The sequence below is a fragment of the Triturus cristatus genome, chromosome 2_1 (genome assembly GCF_964204655.1).
Source record: "Triturus cristatus chromosome 2_1, aTriCri1.1, whole genome shotgun sequence".
Classification (NCBI taxonomy): Eukaryota; Metazoa; Chordata; class Amphibia; order Caudata; family Salamandridae; genus Triturus; species Triturus cristatus.
In genome coordinates, this window is record NC_140581.1 from 419,094,502 (window position 1) to 419,121,543 (window position 27,042).

The window sequence follows — 27,042 nt, forward strand, 5'->3', positions numbered from 1 at the left end:
GTAAAAAATCCTTAGTTGTATAGTGGATGGTGGGTATCATAACAAAAACAATAGATACCTCGTAACTCCAATACAGCGATGCAATATAACATTCTAACCCAAATAATGGGAAGCATTATAACATATGCAGAAAAAATAAATATATATATATATATATATATATATGTATATATATTACCTACTGGCGGTCGCCAGTAGGTAGTTATAGTTAGGACCACGTTTCCATAGGAAATCCGCAACATTCTATTTTGAATAACTTTGGCGCCGGTCGACGAATCCTCGCGAATTTTTCAAAATAGGTGGGGCGCTACGCTCCGCTCCTACCCTGAAAGTCTCGGGGGGATTCGTCAAGCGGGGGCTGAGATAAAAGGGGGGTCCCAAAACGCGTTTTTCCCATGCATTTTTCCATAGGACCTTTAGACACAGCTACAGCCCGAACGGCTGAACAGAATTACTTGAAATTTGGCAGAGAGCTAGTCCTCAGGTCAAGGAAGTGCCTTTTGTAGGTTTGGTGTAAATCTGTTCAGTAGATTCTGAGAAAATAGCCTTTAAATCAATATATATATCTGAGCCAGCTTATGGTGCGCTTACGGTGCGCTTACCGTACGCGTACGGTGGCGTGCGCGAGCGCGATTCTGATTGGCTCTTAGATCTTAGTAAACATTCGAATCGGTCGAAACCAGGAAGCGGCGGCCGCCATTTTCTCTCTCGCTCTCTGAGTTGGTCAGCAAAAACGAAGCCAAAAAATGGCTAAAGAGGCAGTTTCGTCACATCCTAACCACCCAGCATTGATATAGGGGTCCCCAAACAACCCTCAAGCCCAAAAAAAAATGTTTTTTTTTTTCGGAAATTCGCCGATTACGCTTACCGTACGCGTACGGTAAAAATTATAAAAATAAAAAATTATCCACATTCTCCCCACCCCGTGTGCAAATGGTGCCCGAAGGGCACCATTTTTCCAAGGCATATTACACATATCAAATTAACAAAGAATACATTTCAAAAAGATGCGCATAATATGTCCCCCATGTGCGCACGGTGCCACCCCGTGTGCAAATGGTGCCCGAAGGGCACCATTTGTGCATGGCATATAACAACAATAAAATTAACAAAGAATACATTTCAAAAAGATGCGCATAATATGTCCCCCATGTGCGCACGATGCGCGAAGCGCATCGTGCGTACATGGCCCATCCCGCATAATGTGGGCACGCGGTGCGCGCAGCGCACCGCGTGACCACCGTGTGTGCACGGCACTAACTGCTTAAAGTGGGCGCGCGGTGCGCGAAGCGCACCGCGTGCTCACTGTGCGCGCACGGTGCGCGAAGCGCACCGTGCGCGCACGGAACGAACTGCGTTAACTGGGCGCGCAACGCCACGAATGGCGTAAAGTAACTTAGCATTTAAAAAACCGTACAAATTCACTGAAAAAACCATAGGTTTCACACACGTTATAGTTAGGAATTAGCATTTAAAAAACCTTGCAAATTCACTGAAAAAACCATAGGTTTCACACATGTTATAGTTAGCTGTACATTTCACTCGTAAAAAACCAATGAAATTCCCCCGTTATAGTTAGTGCAGGCAACTATAACTCACGCGACCGCAATCTTCTGCTGATGACATATGTGTCTTTATGAAAAAAAAATATTTGTAATATATGTATAGCTAAAAATTAATGGAAGAAGACATGGGCAAATAAGTGTCTAAATACAGTATTAGCATCAGCAGAGGATTGCGGTCGCGTGAGTTATAGTTGCCTGCACTAACTATAACGGGGGAATTTCATTGGTTTTTTACGAGTGAAATGTACAGCTAACTATAACATGTGTGAAACCTATGGTTTTTTCAGTGAATATATATATATATACGAAGCATAGTATGAAAAACAGAATAAACAATACACCATGAATATGTGAACATGTAATGAAATAATCACCTCCTTACAGAGGCTTACCTTATTTGAAAAGGTTACGCAACACTGCTTGACCCAAAGCTGATTCTGCCTCAGTCGCCAGATCCAGACAGTAATGCCGTGTAAAAGTGTGCCCTTGTGGAATGAGCCTTGGGTTTCGCAGATAAAGTATGTCCAGCTTTATTATGGCAGAATTGGATAGTAGATGCAATCTACCTTGCAATAGTGGATTTCGTAACTGCTGTTCCAGGCTTTTGACCACCATAAGAAATAAACAATTGATCCGACTTCCTGATAGACACAGTATGTAAAATATAAAATGTCACACATCTTTTAACATTCAAGGTATGCAAAGTCTTTTCAGCACAGGAAGGATTGGGAAAGAAAGAACGCAGTATAACAGGCTCATTAAGATGGAATGTAGAGGGAACCTTCAAAATAAACGTTGGATTAGTTCTGAGGAGGACATAATCGTTGGTGAATTTCAAATAAGGTTGTTTGATAGTGAAAGCCTGGATTTCGCTGACCCTCCTAGCAGAGGTGAGTGCCACTAAAAGTGCTGTTTTCCAAGAGAGGTATTTGAGGTCAGCCTTGTGAATAGGCTCAAATGGATGCTTCATGAGTTGTTGTAACACCAGATTAAGCCTCCATTCTGGAGGAGGGGTTTTGACGGGTGGAAAAGTTCTGAATAGCCTTTTTAGAAATTGTTTGATCAAGCGATTAGAGCAAAGGGATGCAGCTCCTACAGAACGCCTGTAGGTCGAGATGGCCGCAAAATGCAACTTGACAGAAGTAAACACAAGACCGGACTTACATAACGAAAGGAAATAAGGCAGAACTTTATCTGGAGAACATCGTACAGGATCTATATCTCTGTCAGCGCACCAGGCATAGAATTGTTTCCATTTCAAAGCATAAGTCTTTAAGGTAGAAGGAGCTCTTGCCCTAGCAAGAATATCTCTACAATCTTGAGGTAGATCTATCTCCTTAAATTCTGTGAATCCAGAAGCCATGCATGAAGATGCAATTGGACTGGACGAGGATGAAGTATCTCTCCCTTGCTCATTGATAACAAGGTCGGAACTGCAGGAAGGAGGTATGGTCTGCGTTTGGACAGTAGGAGAAGCTCCGTAAACCCATGCTGATGAGGCCATCGCGGAGCAATGAGAATCATGCAACATGGTTCCATCTTGAGCTTGCGTAGAAGTCTTGGGGTCAACGGAAAGGGGGGAAATGCGTACGCAAAGATCCCTGTCCATCTCTTCATGAAGGCGTTGCCCCACGATCCCTTCTCCGGTTCCCAACTGGCAAAGAATAGGCACTTCCGATTGTTCTTGGAGGCAAAGAGATCCAGATTTGGTTTGCCCCACATCTGAAATATGTGTTCCACGACTGATTGATCCAACTCCCATTCGTGACAGGACTTCGAGATCCTGCTCAGATTGTCCGCTAAAGTGTTGTGAATCCCCGGCAAATGCTCCACTTTGATCGTGATATTGTGAGAAAGCAGCCATTCCCAAATGCTTTGAGCTTCATGAGACAGAATGTGAGAACGGGTACCTCCTTGCTTGTTTAAATAGTGCATGCAAGTGGTGTTGTCGGTTCTGATAAGAACTGTTGACCCTTGAAGCCTTGGGAGAAAAGACTGCAACGCCAGGAAAATGGCTTGAAGCTCCAAGAAATTGATATGCATTTTTGCCATAGCAGCGGACCACCTTCCTCTTATGTAAAGATCCTGAAGGTGTGCACCCTACCCTTCTAGGGAGGCATCTTTAGTGAGGATGAAGTCCGGTACGGAAGGCAGAAAAGTCAGCCCGATTGAGACATTCTTGGAGCGCAGCCACCAGAAAAGCGCTTCTCGCATAACTGGAGTTATTTCCACTAGGTCGTTGAACGACCCCGAGATTTGCAGCCACTGACTGTCTAGTTCCTCTTTAATCGGCCGCATCCTTAGACGGGTGTGAGGTACTAACAGAATTGCTGATGATAGTATTCTCAGGAATGATTTGATGATTCTCACAGAAGCAAACCTTCTTTTTAGGAGTTCTGATGCCAGGGAAATGAGACGTGATTGCCTTTCTTTGGACAAGAATGCCTTGTCCCGGGTAGTATCCAACACTGCCCCTAGAAAGTGAATTCTTTGAGAAGGGCAAAGAACTGTTTTTTGAATGTTCAGGGACAGCCCAAGGGATTTAAATAGCTGTAGGCATGTGGACGTTGCTCGAGAAGCCTGCCGAAATGAAGGAGCCTTTATTAGCCATTCGTCCAGGTAAGGGAATAATTGTATGCCTTGAAGTCTGAGGTGAGCCGCCACCAGAGCCAGGAATTTCGTAAAGACTCTTGGGGCTGAGCGTAAGCCGAAGGGGAGAAATTTGAATTGGAAATGGGCATCTGCCACAGTGAAATGAAGACATTTCTGATGCTTGGGGTGAATGGGGATGTGGAAGTATGCATCCTGGAGATCCAATGTTGTCAATAAATCTGCATGGTCCAGAAGCAGAAGGATTTCTTGAAGGGTGACCATGCGAAAGGATTTCTTTTGAAGATATTTGTTCAGCTTTCTTAAATCCAGGATAGGTCTCCATTCCCCTGACTTTTTCTTTATTAGAAAAAAGCGGGAATAAAACACTTTCCCCACTTGAGAGTGAGGCACTCTCTCTATCGCTCCTTTCGAGAGCATGGTTTTTGCTTCCTTCCTGAGAAGAGCAAGAAGTGGAGGATGTTTCTTTAAAGGTGGATGAGGAGGGGGTACTGACAAATTCCAGAGCATGCCCAAATTTGAGAATATCCAAGACCCACTTGTCTGTGGTTAATCTTTTCATATTGTTGAGATGTTGGGATACATTCAGAATCCTGTAAATAAGGTGTGGCAGATCTTCTGCAGGTGCTAAGAAGTCGTCACTGCTTTCTAGCAGAATCCCTGCCTTGAGGTTGACATCTTCTATTCTGCTGTCTATTAGCGGCAGCTGGAGGGTTTCTGTAGGACTGCTGCTGTTGCTGCTGTTAATAATTATATCTTCCCTGATTGCCTTGGTTTTGGTATCTTTGATAGCCACCACGAAAGTAATACGATCCTCTGCCCCTAGCTCCCCGAAAAGGAGTCTTTCGATATTGTAAGTTGCCAAGGGCTCTGGCAGTGTCAGTATCTTTTTTGATGTCCTGCAAAGCCTCATCAATATGTTTCCCGAATAACATATCACCATCAAATGGCATCTCCAAAATCTTCGTTTGGACCTCAGGGCCAAAGGTCGTAGATTTCAACCATCCCTGACGTCTAAGGACTGCTGCTCCGGCAAGTTGACGAAAGCCCAAGGAGGCATAGAAATATCAATAATTTCCGATGCAGCCCTTTCTCCTTCAAGAAGAATTTTCTTTGCCTCCCGCTTCTTGTCATCAGATAGGCAATCAAGGTATGGAGAAATGTCCGACCATAGTTGGTGGTCATATCTCCCTAGAAACGCCAAAGAGTTTGTAGCATGAACTGAAGCACCCGCCATGGTGGTGAAACGCTTACCAATGTTATCAAGGCGCCTCCCATCCTTATCTGGTGGTGCTGTCACAGGAATGGATGGATTCCGAGACTTACGCTGAGCCGCCTGTGAAATAACGGAATCTGGTCTAGGATGTCTGGACAGGCAAGCAGGAGCATTATCCGGTGCTTTGTACTTTTTATCAATTCTAGGGAGAATCGCAGGCACTGAAAATGGAGTTCATTATTTTAGTCCCTTCTTCCCAGATATGATCTATTATAGGGATAGAACGCACGGACTTCCTACTCTGGTCCTTAAAATCGTAAAGGAAACAATCTGTTTGCTTCACAGATACAGGAAGATGAAACCTGGTTGCTGCCCTTTCCATAATTGCGTGAAAACCTCCAATATCTTCAGGGGGGGGATCTACTGCCTCAGGAACTGGTGAGGATGGCGTAGGAATCAAGTATTCATCCCATTCAACCATAGTAATTCCCCATCTTCAGCCACAGTATCGCCATCATCATCTTGGACTAAATGTTGCGCAGGTACAACCTCCTGAGGTACATTGATAGGAGCAGATATGCTAAACCGTAGGCGTAGTAGGTTGTGTTGGTACAGGCGCTGTTGGTGAAAAGCGTGTATGATAATCCCTCAACATAGCAGTCAGATCTTGCATCAAGGCTATAGGCATATGCACCATAGGTTCCTGCTGAAATTAAGTCTCTTGAGGACCCCGCAGAGACTCACAAGGCTCATAGTATTCTTCCTCATCGTCATCATCCTGATATTTGATCAGGAGTTGAGAAGGGTTACGTGTTGGGCTAAAAAGTCCATCATCATCTGACTCCTCCAGATAGTGACTAGGAGGCAAAGGTGAAATATGAGAAACATCCTGGTAATAGTTTCTTGGAAATCAGAATGATGCCGATAATTTTGACATCAAAACTGGCGTAATCTGTAAAGATGTAGGCCTTTTACGCTTCAGCGTCGACGAGATGTACATAGACGGTGAGTCAGTATCAGCCGAGATAGCCATAACAGAAGCTACCGTCGACGTCGTCGATGTAAAAACCATCGTCGACGATGTTGTTATCGTCATCGAAGCCGCTACCATCGTCGACGGTAGACTCGTCGACGGGAGTAGTATCGTCGTCGACGGTGGACTCGTCAATGGAAGTTGAATCGTCGACGACATCGAAAGCGTCGACGGCATGTGTCCCCTCGACAACGAAGTAGGCATCGACGAGATTGGTATCGTCGACGGCGATGATATAATCGTCAACGGTGCCGTCGTCGACGAAGCGATCGTCGACAACGGGATTTTCTTTGTCGACGTTGAGGAATCACTCACCATCTGAGGAGATTTCATCGTAGACGGTGCTTTTTTCGATGTTGACGGGATCTTGACAGTCTCAGAATGAGTTTTCTGCTGTTTTGAGGCAGTTTTCACTGAAATCTTCATTTTTTCACCAGATTTCACCTCTGAAGAGAATGAAAGCTTCTCTTTTTTAGAAGAAGAGTGACAAGTCTCAGAGTGAGGCTTCTTCAAAGTCTTACTCTGTCGCTCAGGGGGATCACCAGATCTAGCCCTCTTTTTGGCCAGAGGGGTGGACGCCTGAGGACTCACACTGCCATCATCTCCTGAAACGACATCAGATGTAGCCTTCAATTTCTCCAGCCAAACCAGCAATCTTCCTTCTCTGTCCTTCAAAGTCTTTGCAGGGAAGGTTCAACAAATCCTGCAGTCTTTAACCTTGTGTGCTGGGTAAAGACAATAAATACATTCCTTGTGGGGATCCTCAACATTTAGTCTCTTCTTCCCACATGAGGAACAAGGCAAAAACAAGCTTTTCTTTGATGAATCAGACATAGCTACTCACAAAGTTCAGCCAAAGGTGAAGAAAAACTGAGCAGAGCTCAGGGAGACTCCCTGTCACACGACGTGCGGTAGAAAATCTGAGGGTTTGCCTCTCTATGAAGGGTTATAAGAGGGTGCTGCAGCCGGATTGGCTGTGTTCCAAATGTGTTTCTTTTTACAAAAGGACTAAGATAGGCTAACGTAGTGACTTTACTATCCATAGTAGCCTATTGTATAATGTTTTTTATGACTATTATGTATATGTTTTATTGTACAGCGAGACTCCCACCTCGTCGGCGGGGATGATTCTAAGCATGTGAATCTATGAAAGATACCCCAAAACTGGATAACCATGCTTCAGTCTGAAGAGCAGTTGCTGTACTTAACCAACGCATATGACAGATGTTCATTTGGTACATAGTGGTACATAGTGACTTTGGTTATAATGAAATACTCTATTGAATCCAAGGAAGGATACTTTACTTAATAGCCATTTGGTACCCAAATATCACATCCATATAGGTAGAAGAGGAGGTTCATTGGACTAATCAGGTTGCATGTCTTTCCCCTCGCCAACTGATTTCATTTTGTGGTGATCTCCTTCCTGGTGTTCCAGTTTGAGTCCACTAAGATGGCCAATGGATGTTTTTAAAATGCCATGCCCACCTAGCCCATTACTGGACTTCAAAGTCTACCTCACCTGCCTTCTGATGTGTCGGGAAGGATGCCTTCTTTTTTATGTGCCCATGTTCTTTTGCTTCAAACGTTAATTGGTTTGGTGGTCTCATCAGATATTTTAGCAACATGACAAGAAAACATGATTTGTTGTCACTGCACAAAGTGAATTGGTGGCGTCATTGAGACATTCACTGTACATTGTGAATAGGTGGTGTCATTGAGACATTGCTAGTTTTATTGCACACTGCGTTTCACAGGGATAGGCTTAGGGTAGGGTGTCTCTGATTCATCTTCGCATTATGTTGAGACGGCAGCCCCCCCACTAACAAAAATAACTAGCGAGGCCAATTCCAGTCCGTGTTATGGATCCTTTAAAGAATATGAGAGCGGGATCCTTATATAACCTAGAGTGTCATTTTCATTTGTATCACCCATTGCAGGCAAACTGATGTTTCCAAAACAACACAAAGCACATCTATATTTTCATATTCAACCGTATTTTAAATGGGATGAAAACGGCGAAGGCTTCAAAATGGGAGTGGCTAGGGAAAGTGTATAAGAAACCTCAACAAGAGGCATGGCATATGTAAGGGCAAGGCCTAATACATATGAATTCAAATTGTGTTCTTGACAAATTCATAAAAAGAGTCTGGTTGATTAGGAATAACCGACATCAGCAGGAATTCAACTTTTGTATAGCAACATCATTCTGGGGTATAAGTGTTTACTTACAAGGTATATTTAAAAGCAAAATGGTGCCTTGACTATACAAAGGGAATACTCTGGAAACTCTACTGGAATGAAATAGTATCTTACAGCCTGGTACGCCAATGTTAAGTGACAATATACACCATGTTGCTTTGCGCTTGTCTCACAAAGTGGTCTTGCAGTGACATTACATTACAAATCTGGCATGTAACAAGCAGTTAATTTTGTTTTCCTCTGCCAGAGTAGTACAGAATTAGACGGCCCTGGTTTAACCATTTTTCAGGGGAAGGGTTTGGCAGCACAGCTGTCAAACAGACCTATTTGCTTACAATATGCATTGAGTGGGCTTTGGGTTCACCCCTTCAATCACTTTCTTTCTTCGACCAGCCTCTTTCAGCCTTTGGCTTGAGATGTCGTCGTTCACATCGTGGCTCAGCCCAGTGGAGTGTTAATCTTTCAGCTACTGTTAGTAGCCATTTGAAAGTATCCTTTCACCGCCACTCTAATGCTTGCATTGAAATGCATGCGGTTCTACTTTACATCTTTAGACTTTTCTGTCCATTTCTGAAGGCTCCCTCCCATAAGTCTCTCTCTAATGGGCTGACACTGCACACATTAGCAAATGCTTGTTTGCTTTGCCAGGGCTCAGCCCCGGTAGCCCTCGGCCCACCTGTCTTGGTTATACAGTTTGCTGTTAATTTCTTCAGCTTTTCAGTCTCCTATTTTCTATTTAAGAAAGACAAATCTTTTTTAATTAACCAGATATAAACATTCAACTTCGAAGTGGTGCTCATTTTCATACATTTGTCTTGCAGTGGGAAGTCGTTAAGTAACACAAATGAGCACTACGCCTATTTTGGTACTACGCAACGCTGCATATATTTAGCACCGTGGTTCAACATTGCCAAACTCAGCAGAGAGAAAAAGCACCGACATGGCACCAGGTCAGGAGCGATGAAAGAAACCGTCAGCAGGGATTAATAAACGTTGACAGCCGCCGAAAGCCCCCCATTCTTTTTATTTAAACATCAGATTGCAGGTCAAAATGCTTAGTAATCTCTGTTGAAACTAGCATAGCGAATACGACAGGAGTCAGCTAATGTGACAGATGACAGTGGTCATTGTTAGCAAAAACCCAGTCTGGGGGCAGAGCAGAGGCTTGATGGTCAGGCACAAAACTAAGAATGAACATGAATGAACCAAGAGTGCAGTACTACCCCCAAGAATGGCATCTGCCAAGGGCTATCAACTAGTTTTTAACCGTAGAAAGTGACGTTTTCAATTAGTTAGACAAACAAGCATTATGTTCCATTGCTCGTTAGGACTTTAGTGTTTGATCCGAGGAAGGAGAGAGATCGGGCAGCGAGCTAATGTTCTGAAGAGGGACACTTTGGGGACCGTGACAAGGGAGCAGAGTACAGAGATCCATGATCTGCCTCTGTTCTAAAGAAAGAGTTCCTTTTCCTTTGGAGAGAGGGAAATGAGAAGGTCACATCGGCTTTGGGTGGAGTTTGTAAACAACTTATTACTTTTAAGTACAGATGCAACTGAAGAATATTTTAGCGAAAATGGGAGGGGTGGTGTAAATCTGACATTTCTTAAACATCATTGTAATAATACTGAATTTAAAAAGATGGGGCATCAAGCTGAAGTTTGAGGACAGAACTGGAGCTTTGGGGTGGTAAAGGCTTTGGTTCCTAGATGTGTTGGTGTCGAAAGGATGGAGGGCAACATTATGAAATATTCAGAAAAGTAAATAACATTCTTGAAGCCATACGAATGTATGCAATCACTGTGCGTTGGGTACACCAGCGAGCAAAGGTTTAGTGACTGCTGTAGTGATTTGTATCTAAACATGTTTCAATGCCAGTAACTTCGCTTGGTGCTTTGATTACTGGAGCACTGCACAGAGGACATTTTAATGGCCGCAGGAGTACATCACACTAGAGGTGCCGTACATACAATAGTATTCTGCATGAAGAGAGAGTCCAACTGAAACTAGATAACAGAAACATAATGTGATGACTATATAGGGGATACCACTTAAAGGTATGTGCAAGTGGGAACTGCCAGTATTTCTTGCAAATACTATGATCGTTGCCCCTAGTTTGCAAAGTTTTCTGCATGTGGTTTTTCACGTTAAACAGGGCATCAATTTTCCTTTTAAGTTGTGAGGACCCAATAGGCAGAGCCATCAGAAAGTATTTTGGGACCCTAGATGAAGATCATTTCTTGTGCCACTCCTTCTCCTTTTTACCACTGTTGAGTGTGGGGAGAGGCCATGACTCAAGAGGGTCATGATGCCCCTCGCATGCATATATGGTTTATGCCATGACATTTTTCAATGTGTATTTGTTTTAGGGAATGATATTTAGCCAAAACAAACATTCAAGGGGCTAAATTTATTCAATAAGATAAAATCTCATTCAAGAGGCCTCATAACTATTAGGAGGGTTGCCTCCCTGTGTAAAGTAATTGTTACATGCTATCTGTGTGGCAGCAAAGTGTTTTTCTAATGTTGGTTGTGCCGTATAATGGTAATAAACTCGAATTGGATTATTGCACTGTAGTAATACATGTATAAATGTGTGTTTCATAGTACAGTCTCATAGGTTAGTGATCCTCGTTTATTTTTACTACCATAGCATAAATAGCAGACATGCACATGAGCAGAGTGTAATGTGGTATTATTATTGTTGAGTGTAAGGAGGGGCCATGATTCAAGAGAGTGGAAGCCTCAACTTGGTCATGGTGCCCCTCCCTCTCTCTCAACAATGCCAATGAATACCATATTATGCCCAAGCATCGGCATATATTGTTTATCCATGGCATTGTCAAGTGTATTTGTTTTAACAAATAGTATTTAACTAAAACCACTTTATTAGTACCGTTGTTCTAAGTAATATGTGTTATTGGGTACTATTTATCTTAAATGCCATTGACTGCCTTGACTATGAGTGATAGCATTTTGCTTCTGCATACCCAACTAAAAAGTAGCCCATTTCAGTGCCTGGGCTGGTGGTTCAATGCCTCCTCTCATTTCCCCTTTTGATTTATTTTATTTATTTTTGTAATAGGTTTTCCTTTATTTACTTTTTTGCAAACATATGCCCACCACCTTTAGATGGCAGCATGTTTCCTTTATATTACTTTTAAAAGTTTAATGCCAAGACATGTTAGCAAAAATACATTAAAGAAATCGCAACCTTGCCACGTCCAGTTCTATTGGATGACTGGCTCTGGCACAGCTCAAGGTCGTCTTGGACCCCGGAGCTTTCCCTTCCCCGCTTCCCCTCCACACCTCTCCACCCTCCTCACCACTTTTTGTATGTGGTGGTCGCCACTGCTCTAATTTGTTTGTTGGCTCTATACTACTCATCCACCGTGATATATACATCTGTAAAAACAGTTCTATCGCAGATCCTTCCACAGCCAGCTGACGGTCAGACTTTCTCTATGCGGCGCTACACGTGTGATGTTTCCCAACACAGGAAAGAGCACGCAAAAAACTTTTTCACATCAGACATTGCGCAACGCCATAGCAAGGATAGACTTTGAGTTCCTCGTTATTTGTCTGTCTAGTCATGGAATTACTTTTACAAGAATGAAAAATTGAACTTACCCCCTTTTCAATGTTCCCAGTCTGACAGAGAGTCCCCTCTGCGGCAGGAATGCTGTTGGTAACGCAGCGGTTACTTTTACTCAGACACCAGAGCTCTCTACACACTTCCTAGGAAAGAAGGCAGAAGAAGCAAGTTGATCAGAATAACATTTTTGAGTATATTTACATTTCTGCTACTGTGCATCATCAAAGAAACTAAGCATTACAAAATGGCCCACACTACCAGAGAACAATCATTGAGTAAGGACATCGCCATTGAACACGTACTTAGGACTTATCCAGTATTCTTATGGGCTCAGGGAATGCAAGTACTCACTTGGACCAATCGATCAAAAACAACACCAAACCCATGTTGATATGTGCTGATAAGGGGTGAGTGAGGTGAAAAACATATGGCAATGCAGCACAAGGAATTGTCACTAGCATATACAGTACAATTTAGTTTTTTTAAGATAGTCCATAGATCAGACTACCATTTGGCCGGTTTCAAACTGGTTCAAAAATTGTGATCAGAAGAAACTGAGGAACACGGAAAAAGAAGTAATCTGCAGAGGATAACCTATGTTTGATCAACTGGAGAAGCAAGAATTTAAACCCATTTCTCCTAGTTCTGTAGTCATCAACTTAGTCCTTAGAGGTTCAGTAAGGTATAATGTAGTCTGAAGGCATAATTGCATGCATAATACAGTGAATATATTATATAACTAGCAAAATGCAAAGAATGAAATAATGCTATGTAGTGATGTTGTGTAGGGCAGGATTGCAGCTAAAGATAGACTATTTCTAAATATAAAGAAAACAACTAGCTCCAACTGCTGATATCCTTTACTGTTGTTCTCATTTCCACTCTCGGGTTCTAATACCATAATTTGCTAATGCTTCACAGATTTCTCAATTCAACCTCATTATGTTTTACTATGCTCCTATGTTAGCAATGGTTACGACAACAGCTAGATGAGAAATGAAGTCCAACATGCATACTCTCAAATAGAACATTAACAGTTTGTTGAGAACTTGGTATTAAATAGCTAAATTAGGATGTGATTGGGAGAATCAGGAAACATTCAAATGCCCCTATATAAGACTTCCATTCTTATTGTTACAAAGGCAATGGGTGTACAAGATTGGAAACTCAGGACGAAGGTCAAGACAATAGGGTCAAGACAGGAAGACCGTAAATAGGGCAAAAGTAATGAGGTCTAGAGGACAGCAAGTCCTACAAGAGGGTCATTGCAACACAGCAGGGTAGAGTAGAGGGAAAGCCCAGAAGGAGAGTCCCAGCAACATGGGAAAGTGGAGAATGGAGGAAAAACCCATAAAGATGATCAAGGCAATGGGATAGCAAGGAGGGAAAGTCCAGGAACTTGGCTAAGGCATTGTGCTAGACTGGACTGAAAGCCCATTAAAATGACCAAAGCAATTGTGCACAGGGGAAGCCCAAAAAGGATCAAGTCAAAGAGTACAATTCAGGAGGAGCCGAGATGTACCACAGATTACTCAGGTTGTGAATATCCCCAGGCACCAGACTGGATATGGAAAATTCAAAGCAGTGCTCTTGCACACTAGCAGGTGGAGCTGTAAAACTCTGCATGGATGCCATTTTGCTACAGAATGGAGCTGTATATAAGCGCAGCCCAGGCTTGCCGACGTCAGTTTCTTTCACGAACACTTCTGCGCCCTCAGACGCAAAGCCTTTCAGCAGATTGAACAAGCCAGTGTGTAGTTTCCTAGACTGCGATCTTTTAGATACAAGAGCCCATATCACAGAGTGGACAGGTGGGATGGAGGTGAAGACTCTGCAGCTAGAGTATCCAACACAAAGAGCGTTACCAAAGGTAACTTGTTCTTCTGATGGATAATTCTAACTGTAGATTACTCACCTTGTGAATAAGCCCCAGGCACAAGACTGGATCGTGAAAATTCACAAATGCTGCTGTGTGCCAGCATGTGACGCTGTGAAACTCTCCTTGAACAACATTCCGCCCTAGAAGTGAGAAAAAGAATTGCATGTAAAAGCCACCCATGCACTTTGATGTCAGTTTCTTTCATGAAATCTTCAGTGCCCTCAGACGCGGTGTTCATCAGCAGACTAAATGCAACAGTGTGCAGATTCCTACAATGGGCTCTTTTAAATGGAAGAGCACATAGCACAGAATGGACGGTGGGAGTGTGGTGAGGATTTTGAGATTAGGTGGAGTATCCACCAGGAAGAGCATTACCGAAAGCAAGTAACTTGTTCTTCTGATGGATAATTCTAACAGCAGATTCCACACCGTGTTAATACATACCGAAAGCAAGCAGAACCTACCAGGTGGTAGGTCTGTAGAATGGCTCAAACAAAACCAAGCATGCAAAATGCTCATGTCAATGTCCTGACTGCTGAGGCAGTCCATTGTAATCATGTACACTGATGCCCTTGTGGCTGCTTGATACTTTCCTCTTTTTTTGAGGGATGAGGCTGAGCAAAGAAGGTCAGCAGAGTGATGGCTTGTCTGACATGAAAAGGCATCACCACCTTCAGAACGCAACTCAAGTCATCAGCACCAGTTTGTTCAGTTAAAAGATGGTAAAAGGAGGTTCGACCCAAAGGTTCAGAAGTTCACTTACTCAGCGTGTGGATGTTTTGGCCACCAGGAAGACCATTTTTAGGGTGAGCAGGCACAATGAACAATTGTGAATTAGTTCAAAAGCTTAAATATCAGAAAGATGACACCTAAATTCAAGTTTCACTGCGGCATTAAAAAGGGGTTTGGTGGAAACATATACTAAAACCCTTCTATAAAACACAATACAACTGGTGATTTGAACAAGGACCATTGGGTCAGCAAACTTACAAAGACTGAAAATGCTGACAGATAACCTTTACTGTGCCAAGAGCAAAGGATTGCTGGGCCGAAAATTAAGCAAACACATTCTACAGTTTCAACTGCAACAAGTCTAACTGCTGGTACCAGACCATGCCACAAACTTGTCCTAGCACCCTGCCAATACAGATTTCATGGAAGAGTGCCCGGCCGCTAGGATGACATCAAAGACCTTGGGAGGGAGATCACAATAACTCAGCTGGCACCACTCAATCTCCAAGCAGAGAGGAGCAGACTGGAAAGGCTTGGGTGCAAGTCCCTGCCCTGCTGCTGTAAAAGTAGATCCTCCCGCAGCAGAAGTTTAATAGAAGGGCAGATGCTAAGACCCAGAGGTTCTGGGTACCACACTCTCCTGGCCCAATCTGGTGCCATTCAGGTGACTTGCAGGAGGCTAGTGGGCGATGAAGCCTCAGAGCCATCCTCATTGAGACCCAGGACCGAGGTTGAAGCATTGGGATCACAGCCCGAATGTCCTGGACTCATTGTTCAGGAGGAAAGGTTCAAAATACTCTGATGAAGGGGAGCCTCTGTGAAGGAGTCAGGTATGACTTTCCAAGGTTAACTGAGTTTCCCAGTGATGTCAAGAGGTTTGCTGTTGTCTAAAGGTGGTACGCGACTGACTGTGGCAAGCCCGCCTTCAACAGTCAATCTTTGAGTAAGGGGCAGACTGGCACTCCCTTCTCTGCAGATAGGCAGCAACAGAGCCATCAGTGTGCGAACACCCGAGGGGCCGTGCTGAGACTGAAAGGGCAAAAACCAAAGGAAAGATGGACGGAGTGTTGAACATTGCAAGCACTCACCCCCAGTCAACTGATCTGGGTTTAATCCATCACCGTTCTTTAGCCCACTCTGCCACCCCAGTTCAGACATGGCCATATGCAAATCAGTCTGACCCTGTGCCTCATGGGAACAGTCCAGCCCAATCTGCCAAGCCATGTCTTCCCTGAACCGGAAACAAGCTTCCTAGGACCGGTTTCTGGCATTTCAGCCGTCTTCAGCCAGGCTTGCTTGAATCCAGTGGGAAAGTGAGCAAGGGACTCACGTCTGAGCATACCCTGCCAACTTATGGCAAACAAAGCAAAAACCAAAGGAAATGATGGACGGAGTGTTGAACATTGCAAACACTCACCCCCAGTCAACTGATCTGGGTTTAATCCATCACCGTTCTTTAGCCCACTCTGCCACCCCAGTTCAGACATGGCCATATGCAAATCAGTCTGACCCTGTGCTTCATGGGAACAGTCCAGCCCGAACTGCCAAGCCATGTCTTCCCTGGACCGGAAACAAGCTTCCTAGGACCGGTTTCTGGCATTTCAGCCGTCTTCAGCCAGGCTTGCTTGAATCCAGTGGCAAAGTGAGCAAGGGACTCATGTCTGAGCATACCCTGCCAACTTATGGCAAACAAAGGAAAAACCAAAGGAAATGATGGACGGAGTGTTGAACATTGCAAGCACTCACCCCCAGTCAACTGATCTGGGTTTAATCCATCACCGTTCTTTAGCCCACTCTGCCACCCCAGTTCAGACATGGCCATATGCAAATCAGTCTGACCCTGTGCCTCATGGGAACAGTCCAGCCGAACTGCCAAGCCATGTCTTCCCTGGACCGGAAACAAGCTTCCTAGGACCGGTTTCTGGCATTTCAGCCGTCTTCAGCCAGGCTTGCTTGAATCCAGTGGCAAAGTCAGCAAGGGACTCACGTCTGAGCATACCCTGCCAACTTATGGCAAACAAAGCAAAATCCAAAGGAAATGATGGACAGAGTGTTGAACATTGCAAGCACTCACCCCCAGTCAACTGATCTGGGTTTAATCCATCACCGTTCTTTAGCCCACTCTGCCACCCCATTTCAGACATGGCCATATGCAAATCAGTCTGACCCTGTGCCTCATGGGAACAGTCCAGCCCGAACTGCCAAGCCATGTCTTCCCTGGACCGGAAACAAACTTCCTGGGACCGGTTTCTGGCATTTCAGCCGTCTTCAGCCAGGCTTGCTTGAATCCAGTGGCAAAGTGAGCAAGGGACTCACGTCTGAGCATACCCTGCCAACTTATGGCAAACAAAGCAAAAACCAAAGGAAATGATGGACGGAGAGTTGAACATTGCAAGCACTCACCCCCAGTCAACTGATCTGGGTTTAATCCATCACCGTTCTTTAGCCCACTCTGCCACCCCAGTTCAGACATGGCCATATGCAAATCAGTCTGACCCTGTGCTTCATGGGAACAGTCCAGCCCGAACTGCCAAGCCATGTCTTCCCTGGAACGGAAACAAGCTTCCTGGGACCGGTTTCTGGCATTTCAGCCGTCTTCAGCCAGGCTTGCTAGAATCCAGTGGCAAAGTGAGCAAGGGACTCACGTCTGAGCATACCCTGCCAACTTATGGCAAACAAAGCAAAAACCAAAGGAAATGATGGACGGAGTGTTGAACATTGCAAGCACTCACCCCCAGTCAACTGATCTGGGTTTAATCCATCACCGTTCTTTAGCCCACTCTGCCACCCCAGTTCAGACATGGCCATATGCAAATCAGTCTGACCCTGTGCCTCATGGGAACAGTCCAGCCCGAACTGCCAAGCCATGTCTTCCCTGGACCGGAAACAAGCTTCCTAGGACCGGTTTCTGGCATTTCAGCCGTCTTCAGCCAGGCTTGCTTGAATCCAGTGGCAAAGTGAGCAAGGGACTCACGTCTGAGCATATCCTGCCAACTTATAGCAAACAAAGCAAAAACCAAAGGAAATGATGGACGGAGTGTTGAACATTGCAAGCACTCACCCCCAGTCAACTGATCTGGGTTTAATCCATCACCGTTCTTTAGCCCACTCTGCCACCCCAGTTCAGACATGGCCATATGCAAATCAGTCTGACCCTGTGCCTCATGGGAACAGTCCAGCCCGAACTGCCAAGCCATGTCTTCTCTGGACCGGAAACAAGCTTCCTAGGACCGGTTTCTGGCATTTCAGCCGTCTTCAGCCAGGCTTGCTTGAATCCAGTGGCAAAGTGAGCAAGGGACTCACGTCTGAGCATACCCTGCCAACTTATGGCAAACAAAGCAAAAACCAAAGGAAATGATGGACGGAGAGTTGAACATTGCAAGCACTCACCCCCAGTCAACTGATCTGGGTTTAATCCATCACCGTTCTTTAGCCCACTCTGCCACCCCAGTTCAGACATGGCCATATGCAAATCAGTCTGACCCTGTGTCTCATGGGAACAGTCCAGCCCGAACTGCCAAGCCATGTCTTCCCTGGACTGGAAACAAGCTTCCTAGCACCGGTTTCTGGCATTTCAGCCGTCTTCAGCCAGGCTTGCTTGAATCCAGTGGCAAAGTGAGTAACGGACTCACGTCTGAGCATACCCTGCCAACTTATGGCAAACAAAGCAAAAACCAAAGGAAATGATGGACGGAGTGTTGAACATTGCAAGCACTCACCCCCAGTCAACTGATCTGGGTTTAATCCATCACCGTTCTTTAGCCCACTCTGCCACCCCAGTTCAGACATGGCCATATGCAAATCAGTCTGACCCTGTGCTTCATGGGAACAGTCCAGCCCGAACTGTCAAGCCATGTCTTCCCTGGAACGGAAACAAGCTTCCTGGGACCGGTTTCTGGCATTTCAGCCGTCTTCAGCCAGGCTTGCTAGAATCCAGTGGCAAAGTGAGCAAGGGACTCACGTCTGAGCATACCTTGCCAACTTATGGCAAACAAAGCAAACACCAAAGGAAATGATGGACGGAGTGTTGAACATTGCAAGCACTCACCCCCAGTCAACTGATCTGGGTTTAATCCATCACCGTTCTTTAGCCCACTCTGCCACCCCAGTTCAGACATGGCCATATGCAAATCAGTCTGACCCTGTGCCTCATGGGAACAGTCCAGCCCGAACTGCCAAGCCATGTCTTCCCTGGACCGGAAACAAGCTTCCTAGGACCGGTTTCTGGCATTTCAGCCGTCTTCAGCCAGGCTTGCTTGAATCCAGTGGCAAAGTGAGCAAGGGACTCACGTCTGAGCATACCCTGCCAACTTATGGCAAACAAAGCAAAAACCAAAGGAAATGATGGACGGAGTGTTGAACATTGCAAGCACTCACCCCCAGTCAACTGATCTGGGTTTAATCCATCACCGTTCTTTAGCCCACTCTGCCACCCCAGTTCAGACATGGCCATATGCAAATCAGTCTGACCCTGTGCCTCATGGGAACAGTCCAGCCCGAACTGCCAAGCCATGTCTTCCCTGGACCGGAAACAAGCTTCCTAGGACCGGTTTCTGGCATTTCAGCCGTCTTCAGCCAGGTTTGCTTGAATCCAGTGGCAAAGTGAGCAAGGGACTCACGTCTGAGCATATCCTGCCAACTTATAGCAAACAAAGCAAAAACCAAAGGAAATGATGGACGGAGTGTTGAACATTGCAAGCACTCACCCCGATTCAACTGATCTGGGTTTAATCCATCACCGTTCTTTAGCCCACTCTGCCACCCCAGTTCAGACATGGCCATATGCAAATCAGTCTGACCCTGTGCCTCATGGGAACAGTCCAGCCCGAACTGCCAAGCCATGTCTTCCCTGGACCGGAAACAAGCTTCCTAGGACCGGTTTCTGGCATTTCAGCCGTCTTCAGCCAGGCTTGCTTGAATCCAGTGGCAAAGTGAGCAAGGGACTCACGTCTGAGCATACCCTGCCAACTTATGGCAAACAAAGCAAAAACCAAAGGAAATGATGGACGGAGAGTTGAACATTGCAAGCACTCACCCCCAGTCAACTGATCTGGGTTTAATCCATCACTGTTCTTTAGCCCACTCTGCCACCCCAGTTCAGACATGGCCATATGCAAATCAGTCTGACCCTGTGTCTCATGGGAACAGTCCAGCCCGAACTGCCAAGCCATGTCTTCCCTGGACCGGAAACAAGCTTCCTAGCACCGGTTTCTGGCATTTCAGCCGTCTTCAGCCAGGCTTGCTAGAATCCAGTGGCAAAGTGAGCAAGGGACTCACGTCTGAGCATATCCTGCCAACTTATAGCAAACAAAGCAAAAACCAAAGGAAATGATGGACGGAGTGTTGAACATTGCAAGCACTCACCCCCAGTCAACTGATCTGGGTTTAATCCATCACCGTTCTTTAGCCCACTCTGCCACCCCAGTTCAGACATGGCCATATGCAAATCAGTCTGACCCTGTGCCTCATGGGAACAGTCCAGCCCGAACTGCCAAGCCATGTCTTCCCTGGACCGGAAACAAGCTTCCTAGGACCGGTTTCTGGCATTTCAGCCGTCTTCAGCCAGGCTTGCTTGAATCCAGTGGCAAAGTGAGCAAGGGACTCACGTCTGAGCATACCCTGCCAACTTATGGCAAACAAAGCAAAAACCAAAGGAAATGATGGACGGAGAGTTGAACATTGCAAGCACTCACCCCCAGTCAACTGATCTGGGTTTAATCCATCACTGTTCTTTAGCCCACTCTGCCACCCCAGTTCAGACATGGCCATATGCAAATCAGTCTGACCCTGTGTCTCATGGGAACAGTCCAGCCCGAACTGCCAAGCCATGTCTTCCCTGGACCGGAAACAAGCTTCCTAGCACCGGTTTCTGGCATTTCAGCCGTCTTCAGCCAGGCTTGCTAGAATCCAGTGGCAAAGTGAGCAAGGGACTCACGTCTGAGCATACCCTGCCAACTTATGGCAAACAAAGCAAAAACCAAAGGAAATGATGGACGGAGTGTTGAACATTGCAAGCACTCACCCCCAGTCAACTGATCTGGGTTTAATTCATCACCGTTCTTTAGCCCACTCTGCCACCCCAGTTCAGACATGGCCATATGCAAATCAGTCTGACCCTGTGCCTCATGGGAACAGTCCAGCCCGAACTGCCAAGCCATGTCTTCCCTGGACCGGAAACAAGCTTCCTAGGACCGGTTTCTGGCATTTCAGCCGTCTTCAGCCAGGCTTGCTTGAATCCAGTGGCAAAGTGAGCAAGGGACTCACGTCTGAGCATATCCTGCCAACTTATAGCAAACAATGCAAAAACCAAAGGAAATGATGGCGGAGTGTTGAACATTGCAAGCACTCACCCCCAGTCAACTGATCTGGGTTTAATCCATCACCGTTCTTTAGCCCACTCTGCCACCCCAGTTCAGACATGGCCATATGCAAATCAGTCTGACCCTGTGCCTCATGGGAACAGTCCAGCCCGAACTGCCAAGCTATGTCTTCCCTGGACCGGAAACAAGCTTCCTAGGACCGGTTTCTGGCATTTCAGCCGTCTTCAGCCAGGCTTGCTTGAATCCAGTGGCAAAGTGAGCAAGGGACTCACGTCTGAGCATACCCTGCCAACTTATGGCAAACAAAGCAAAAACCAAAGGAAATGATGGACGGAGAGTTGAACATTGCAAGCACTCACCCCCAGTCAACTGATCTGGGTTTAATCCATCACCGTTCTTTAGCCCACTCTGCCACCCCAGTTCAGACATGGCCATATGCAAATCAGTCTGACCCTGTGTCTCATGGGAACAGTCCAGCCCGAACTGCCAAGCCATGTCTTCCCTGGACCGGAAACAAGCTTCCTAGCACCGGTTTCTGGTATTTCAGCCGTCTTCAGCCAGGCTTGCTTGAATCCAGTGGCAAAGTGAGCAACGGACTCACGTCTGAGCATACCCTGCCAACTTATGGCAAACAAAGCAAAAACCAAAGGAAATGATGGAAGGAGTGTTGAACATTGCAAGCACTCACCCCCAGTCAACTGATCTGGGTTTAATCCATCACCGTTCTTTAGCCCACTCTGCCACCCCAGTTCAGACATGGCCATATGCAAATCAGTCTGACCCTGTGCCTCATGGGAACAGTCCAGCCCGAACTGCCAAGCCATGTCTTCCCTGGACCGGAAACAAGCTTCCTAGGACCTGTTTCTGGCATTTCAGCCGTCTTCAGCCAGGCTTGCTTGAATCCAGTGGCAAAGTGAGCAAGGGACTTACGTCTGAGCATACCCTGCCAACTTATGGCAAACAAAGCAAAAACCAAAGGAAATGATGGACGGAGTGTTGAACATTGCAAGCACTCACCCCCAGTCAACTGATCTGGGTTTAATCCATCACCGTTCTTTAGCCCACTCTGCCACCCCAGTTCAGACATGGCCATATGCAAATCAGTCTGACCCTGTGCCTCATGGGAACAGTCCAGCCCGAACTGCCAAGCCATGTCTTCCCTGGACCGGAAACAAGCTCCCTACGACCGGTTTCTGGCATTTCAGCCGTCTTCAGCCAGGCTTGCTTGAATCCAGTGGCAGAGTCAGCAAGGGACTCACGTCTGAGCATACCCTGCCAACTTATGGCAAACAAAGCAAAAACCAAAGGAAATGATGGACGGAGTGTTGAACATTGCAAGCACTCACCCCCAGTCAACTGATCTGGGTTTAATCCATCACCGTTCTTTAGCCCACTCTGCCACCCCAGTTCAGACATGGCCATATGCAAATCAGTCTGACCCTGTGCCTCATGGGAACAGTCCAGCCTGAGCTGCCAAGCCATGTCTTCCCTGGACCGGAAACAAACTTCCTAGGACCGGTTTCTGGCATTTCAGCCGTCTTCAGCCAGTCTTGCTTGAATCCAGTGGCAAAGTGAGCAAGTGACTCACGTCTGAGCATACCCTGCCAACTTATGGCAAACAAAGCAAAAACCAAAGGAAATGATGGACGGAGTGTTGAACATTGCAAGCACTCACCCCCAGTCAACTGATCTGGGTTTAATCCATCACCGTTCTTTAGCCCACTCTGCCACCCCAGTTCAGACATGGCCATATGCAAATCAGTCTGACCCTGTGCCTCATGGGAACAGTCCAGCCCAAACTGCCAAGCCATGTCTTCCCTGGACCGGAAACAAGCTTCCTAGGACCGGTTTCTGGCATTTCAGCCGTCTTCAGCCAGGCTTGCTTGAATCCAGTGGCAAAGTGAGCAAGGGACTCACGTCTGTTCATACCCTGCCAACTTATGGCAAACAAAGCAAAAACCAAAGGAAATGATGGACGGAGTGTTGAACATTGCAAGCACTCACCCCCAGTCAACTGATCTGGGTTTAATCCATCACCGTTCTTTAGCCCACTCTGCCACCCCAGTTCAGACATGGCCATATGCAAATCAGTCTGACCCTGTGCCTCATGGGAACAGTCCAGCCCGAACTGCCAAGCCATGTCTTCCCTGGACCGGAAACAAGCTTCCTAGGACCGGTTTCTGGCTTTTCACCAGTCTTCAGCCAGGTTTGCTTGAATCCCGTGGCAAAGTGAGCAAGGGACTTACGTCTGAGGATACCCTGCCAACTTATGGCAAACAAAGCAAAAACCAAAGGAAATGATGGACGGAGTGTTGAACATTGCAAGCACTCACCCCCAGTCAACTGATCTGGGTTTAATCCATCACCGTTCGTTAGCCCACTCTGCCACCCCAGTTCAGACATGGCTAATAGCAAATCCGTCTGACCCTGTGCCTCATGGGAACAGTCCAGCCCGAACTGCCAAGCCATGTCTTCCCTGGACCGGAAACAAGCTTCCTAGGACCGGTTTCTGGCATTTCAGCCGTCTTCAGCCAGGCTTGCTTGAATCCAGTGGCAAAGTGAGCAAGGGACTCACGTCTGAGAATACCCTGCCAACTTTTGGCAAACAAAGCAAAAACCAAAGGAAATGATGGACGGAGTGTTGAACATTGCAAGCACTCACCCCCAGTCAACTGATCTGGGTTTAATCCATCACCGTTCTTTAGCCCACTCTGCCACCCCAGTTCAGACATGGCCATATGCAAATCAGTCTGACCCTGTGCCTCATGGGAACAGTCCAGCCCGAACTGCCAAGCCATGTCTTCCCTGGACCGGAAACAAGCTTCCTAGGACCGGTTTCTGGCATTTCAGCCGTCTTCAGCCAGGCTTGCTTGAATCCAGTGGCAAAGTCAGCAAGGGACTCACGTCTGAGCATACCCTGCCAACTTATGGCAAACAAAGCAAAAACCAAAGGACATGATGGACGGAGTGTTGAACATTGCAAGCACTCACCCCCAGTCAACTGATCTGGGTTTAATCCGTCACCGTTCTTTTGCCCACTCTGCCACTCCAGTTCAGACATGGCCATATGCAAATCAGTCTGACCCTGTGCCACATGGGAACAGTCCAGCCCGAACTGCCAAGCCATGTCTTCCCTGGACCGGAAACTAGCTTCCTAGGACTGGTTTCTGGCATTTCAGCCGTCTTCAGCCAGGCTTGCTTGAATCCAGTGGTAAAGTGAGCAAGGGACTCATGTCTGAGCATACCCTGCCAACTTATGGCAAACAAAGCAAAAACCAAAGGAAATGATGGACGGAGTGTTGAACATTGCAAGCACTCACCCCCAGTCAACTGATCTGGGTTTAATCCATCACCGTTCTTTAGCCCACTCTGCCACCCCAGTTCAGACATGGCCATATGCAAATCAGTCTGACCCTGTGCCTCATGGGAACAGTCCAGCCCGAACTGCCAAGCCATATCTTCCCTGGACCGGAAACAAGCTTCCTAGGACCGGTTTCTGGCATTTCAGCCGTCTTCAGCCAGGCTTGCTTGAATCCAGTGGCAAAGTCAGCAAGGGACTCACGTCTGAGCATACCCTGCCAACTTATGGCAAACAAAGCAAAAACCAAAGGACATGATGGACGGAGTGTTGAACATTGCAAGCACTCCATCCCAGTCAACTGATCTGGGTTTAATCCGTCACCGTTCTTTTACCCACTCTGCCACCCCAGTTCAGACATGGCCATATGCAAATCAGTCTGACCCTGTGCCACATGGGAACAGTCCAGCCCGAACTGCCAAGCCATGTCTTCCCTGGACCGGAAACAAGCTTCCTAGGACCGGTTTCTGGCATTTCAGCCGTCTTCAGCCAGGCTTGCTTGAATCCAGTGGCAAAGTGAGCAAGGGACTTACGTCTGAGCATACCCTGCCAACTTATGGAAAACAAAGCAAAAACCAAAGGAAATGATGGACGGAGTGTTGAACATTGCAAGCACTCACCCCCAGTCAACTGATCTGGGTTTAATCCATCACTGTTCTTTAGCCCACTCTGCCACCCCAGTTCAGACATGGCCATATGCAAATCAGTCTGACCCTGTGCCTCATGGGAACAGTCCAGCCTGAGCTGCCAAGCCATGTCTTCCCTGGACCGGAAACAAACTTCCTAGGACCGGTTTCTGGCATTTCAGCCGTCTTCAGCCAGTCTTGCTTGAATCCAGTGGCAAAGTGAGCAAGTGACTCACGTCTGAGCATACCCTGCCAACTTATGGCAAACAAAGCAAAAACCAAAGGAAATGATGGACGGAGTGTTGAACATTGCAAGCACTCACACCCAGTCAACTGATCTGGGTTTAATCCATCACCGTTCTTTAGCCCACTCTGCCACCCCAGTTCAGACATGGCCATATGCAAATCAGTCTGACCCTGTGCCTCATGGGAACAGTCCAGCCCAAACTGCCAAGCCATGTCTTCCCTGGACCGGAAACAAGCTTCCTAGGACCGGTTTCTGGCATTTCAGCCGTCTTCAGCCAGGCTTGCTTGAATCCAGTGGCAAAGTGAGCAAGGGACTCACGTCTGTTCATACCCTGCCAACTTATGGCAAACAAAGCAAAAACCAAAGGAAATGATGGACGGAGTGTTGAACATTGCAAGCACTCACCCCCAGTCAACTGATCTGGGTTTAATCCATCACCGTTCTTTAGCCCACTCTGCCACCCCAGTTCAGACATGGCCATATGCAAATCAGTCTGACCCTGTGCCTCATGGGAACAGTCCAGCCCGAACTGCCAAGCCATGTCTTCCCTGGACCGGAAACTAGCTTCCTAGGACTGGTTTCTGGCATTTCAGCCGTCTTCAGCCAGGCTTGCTTGAATCCAGTGGCAAAGTGAGCAAGGGACTCATGTCTGAGCATACCCTGCCAACTTATGGCAAACAAAGCAAAAACCAAAGGAAATGATGGACGGAGTGTTGAACATTGCAAGCACTCACCCCCAGTCAACTGATCTGGGTTTAATCCATCACCGTTCTTTAGCCCACTCTGCCACCCCAGTTCAGACATGGCCATATGCAAATCAGTCTGACCCTGTGCCTCATGGGAACAGTCCATCCCGAACTGCCAAGCCATATCTTCCCTGGACCGGAAACAAGCTTCCTAGGACCGGTTTCTGGCATTTCAGCCGTCTTCAGCCAGGCTTGCTTGAATCCAGTGGCAAAGTCAGCAAGGGACTCACGTCTGAGCATACCCTGCCAACTTATGGCAAACAAAGCAAAAACCAAAGGACATGATGGACGGAGTGTTGAACATTGCAAGCACTCCATCCCAGTCAACTGATCTGGGTTTAATCCGTCACCGTTCTTTTACCCACTCTGCCACCCCAGTTCAGACATGGCCATATGCAAATCAGTCTGACCCTGTGCCACATGGGAACAGTCCAGCCCGAACTGCCAAGCCATGTCTTCCCTGGACCGGAAACAAGCTTCCTAGGACCGGTTTCTGGCATTTCAGCCGTCTTCAGCCAGGCTTGCTTGAATCCAGTGGCAAAGAACAAGCAAGGGACTCACGTCTGTTCATACCCTGCCAACTTATGGCAAACAAAGCAAAAACCAAAGGAAATGATGGACGGAGTGTTGAACATTGCAAGCACTCACCCCCAGTCAACTGATCTGGGTTTAATCCATCACCGTTCTTTAGCCCACTCTGCCACCCCAGTTCAGACATGGCCATATGCAAATCAGTCTGACCCTGTGCCTCATGGGAACAGTCCAGCCCGAACTGCCAAGCCATGTCTTCCCTGGGCCGGAAACAAGCTTCCTAGGACCGGTTTCTGGCTTTTCACCAGTCTTCAGCCAGGCTTGCTTGAATCCCGTGGCAAAGTGAGCAAGGGACTTACGTCTGAGGATACCCTGCCAACTTAT

At 46.6% G+C, this 27,042-nt stretch overlaps 1 protein-coding gene across 1 annotated transcript in view; it reads right to left on the bottom strand.

The window, feature by feature from the left end:
• The window catches only part of ADAMTS6 (ADAM metallopeptidase with thrombospondin type 1 motif 6), a 1,840,341-nt gene that overhangs the window by 577,676 nt on the left and 1,235,623 nt on the right, over positions 1 to 27,042 (bottom strand). Inside the window, exon 12 of the mRNA XM_085631708.1 lies at positions 12,255 to 12,362. Coding sequence (XP_085487834.1) covers positions 12,255 to 12,362 — 108 coding nt within the window. The remainder of the gene's footprint in view (positions 1 to 12,254; positions 12,363 to 27,042) is intronic.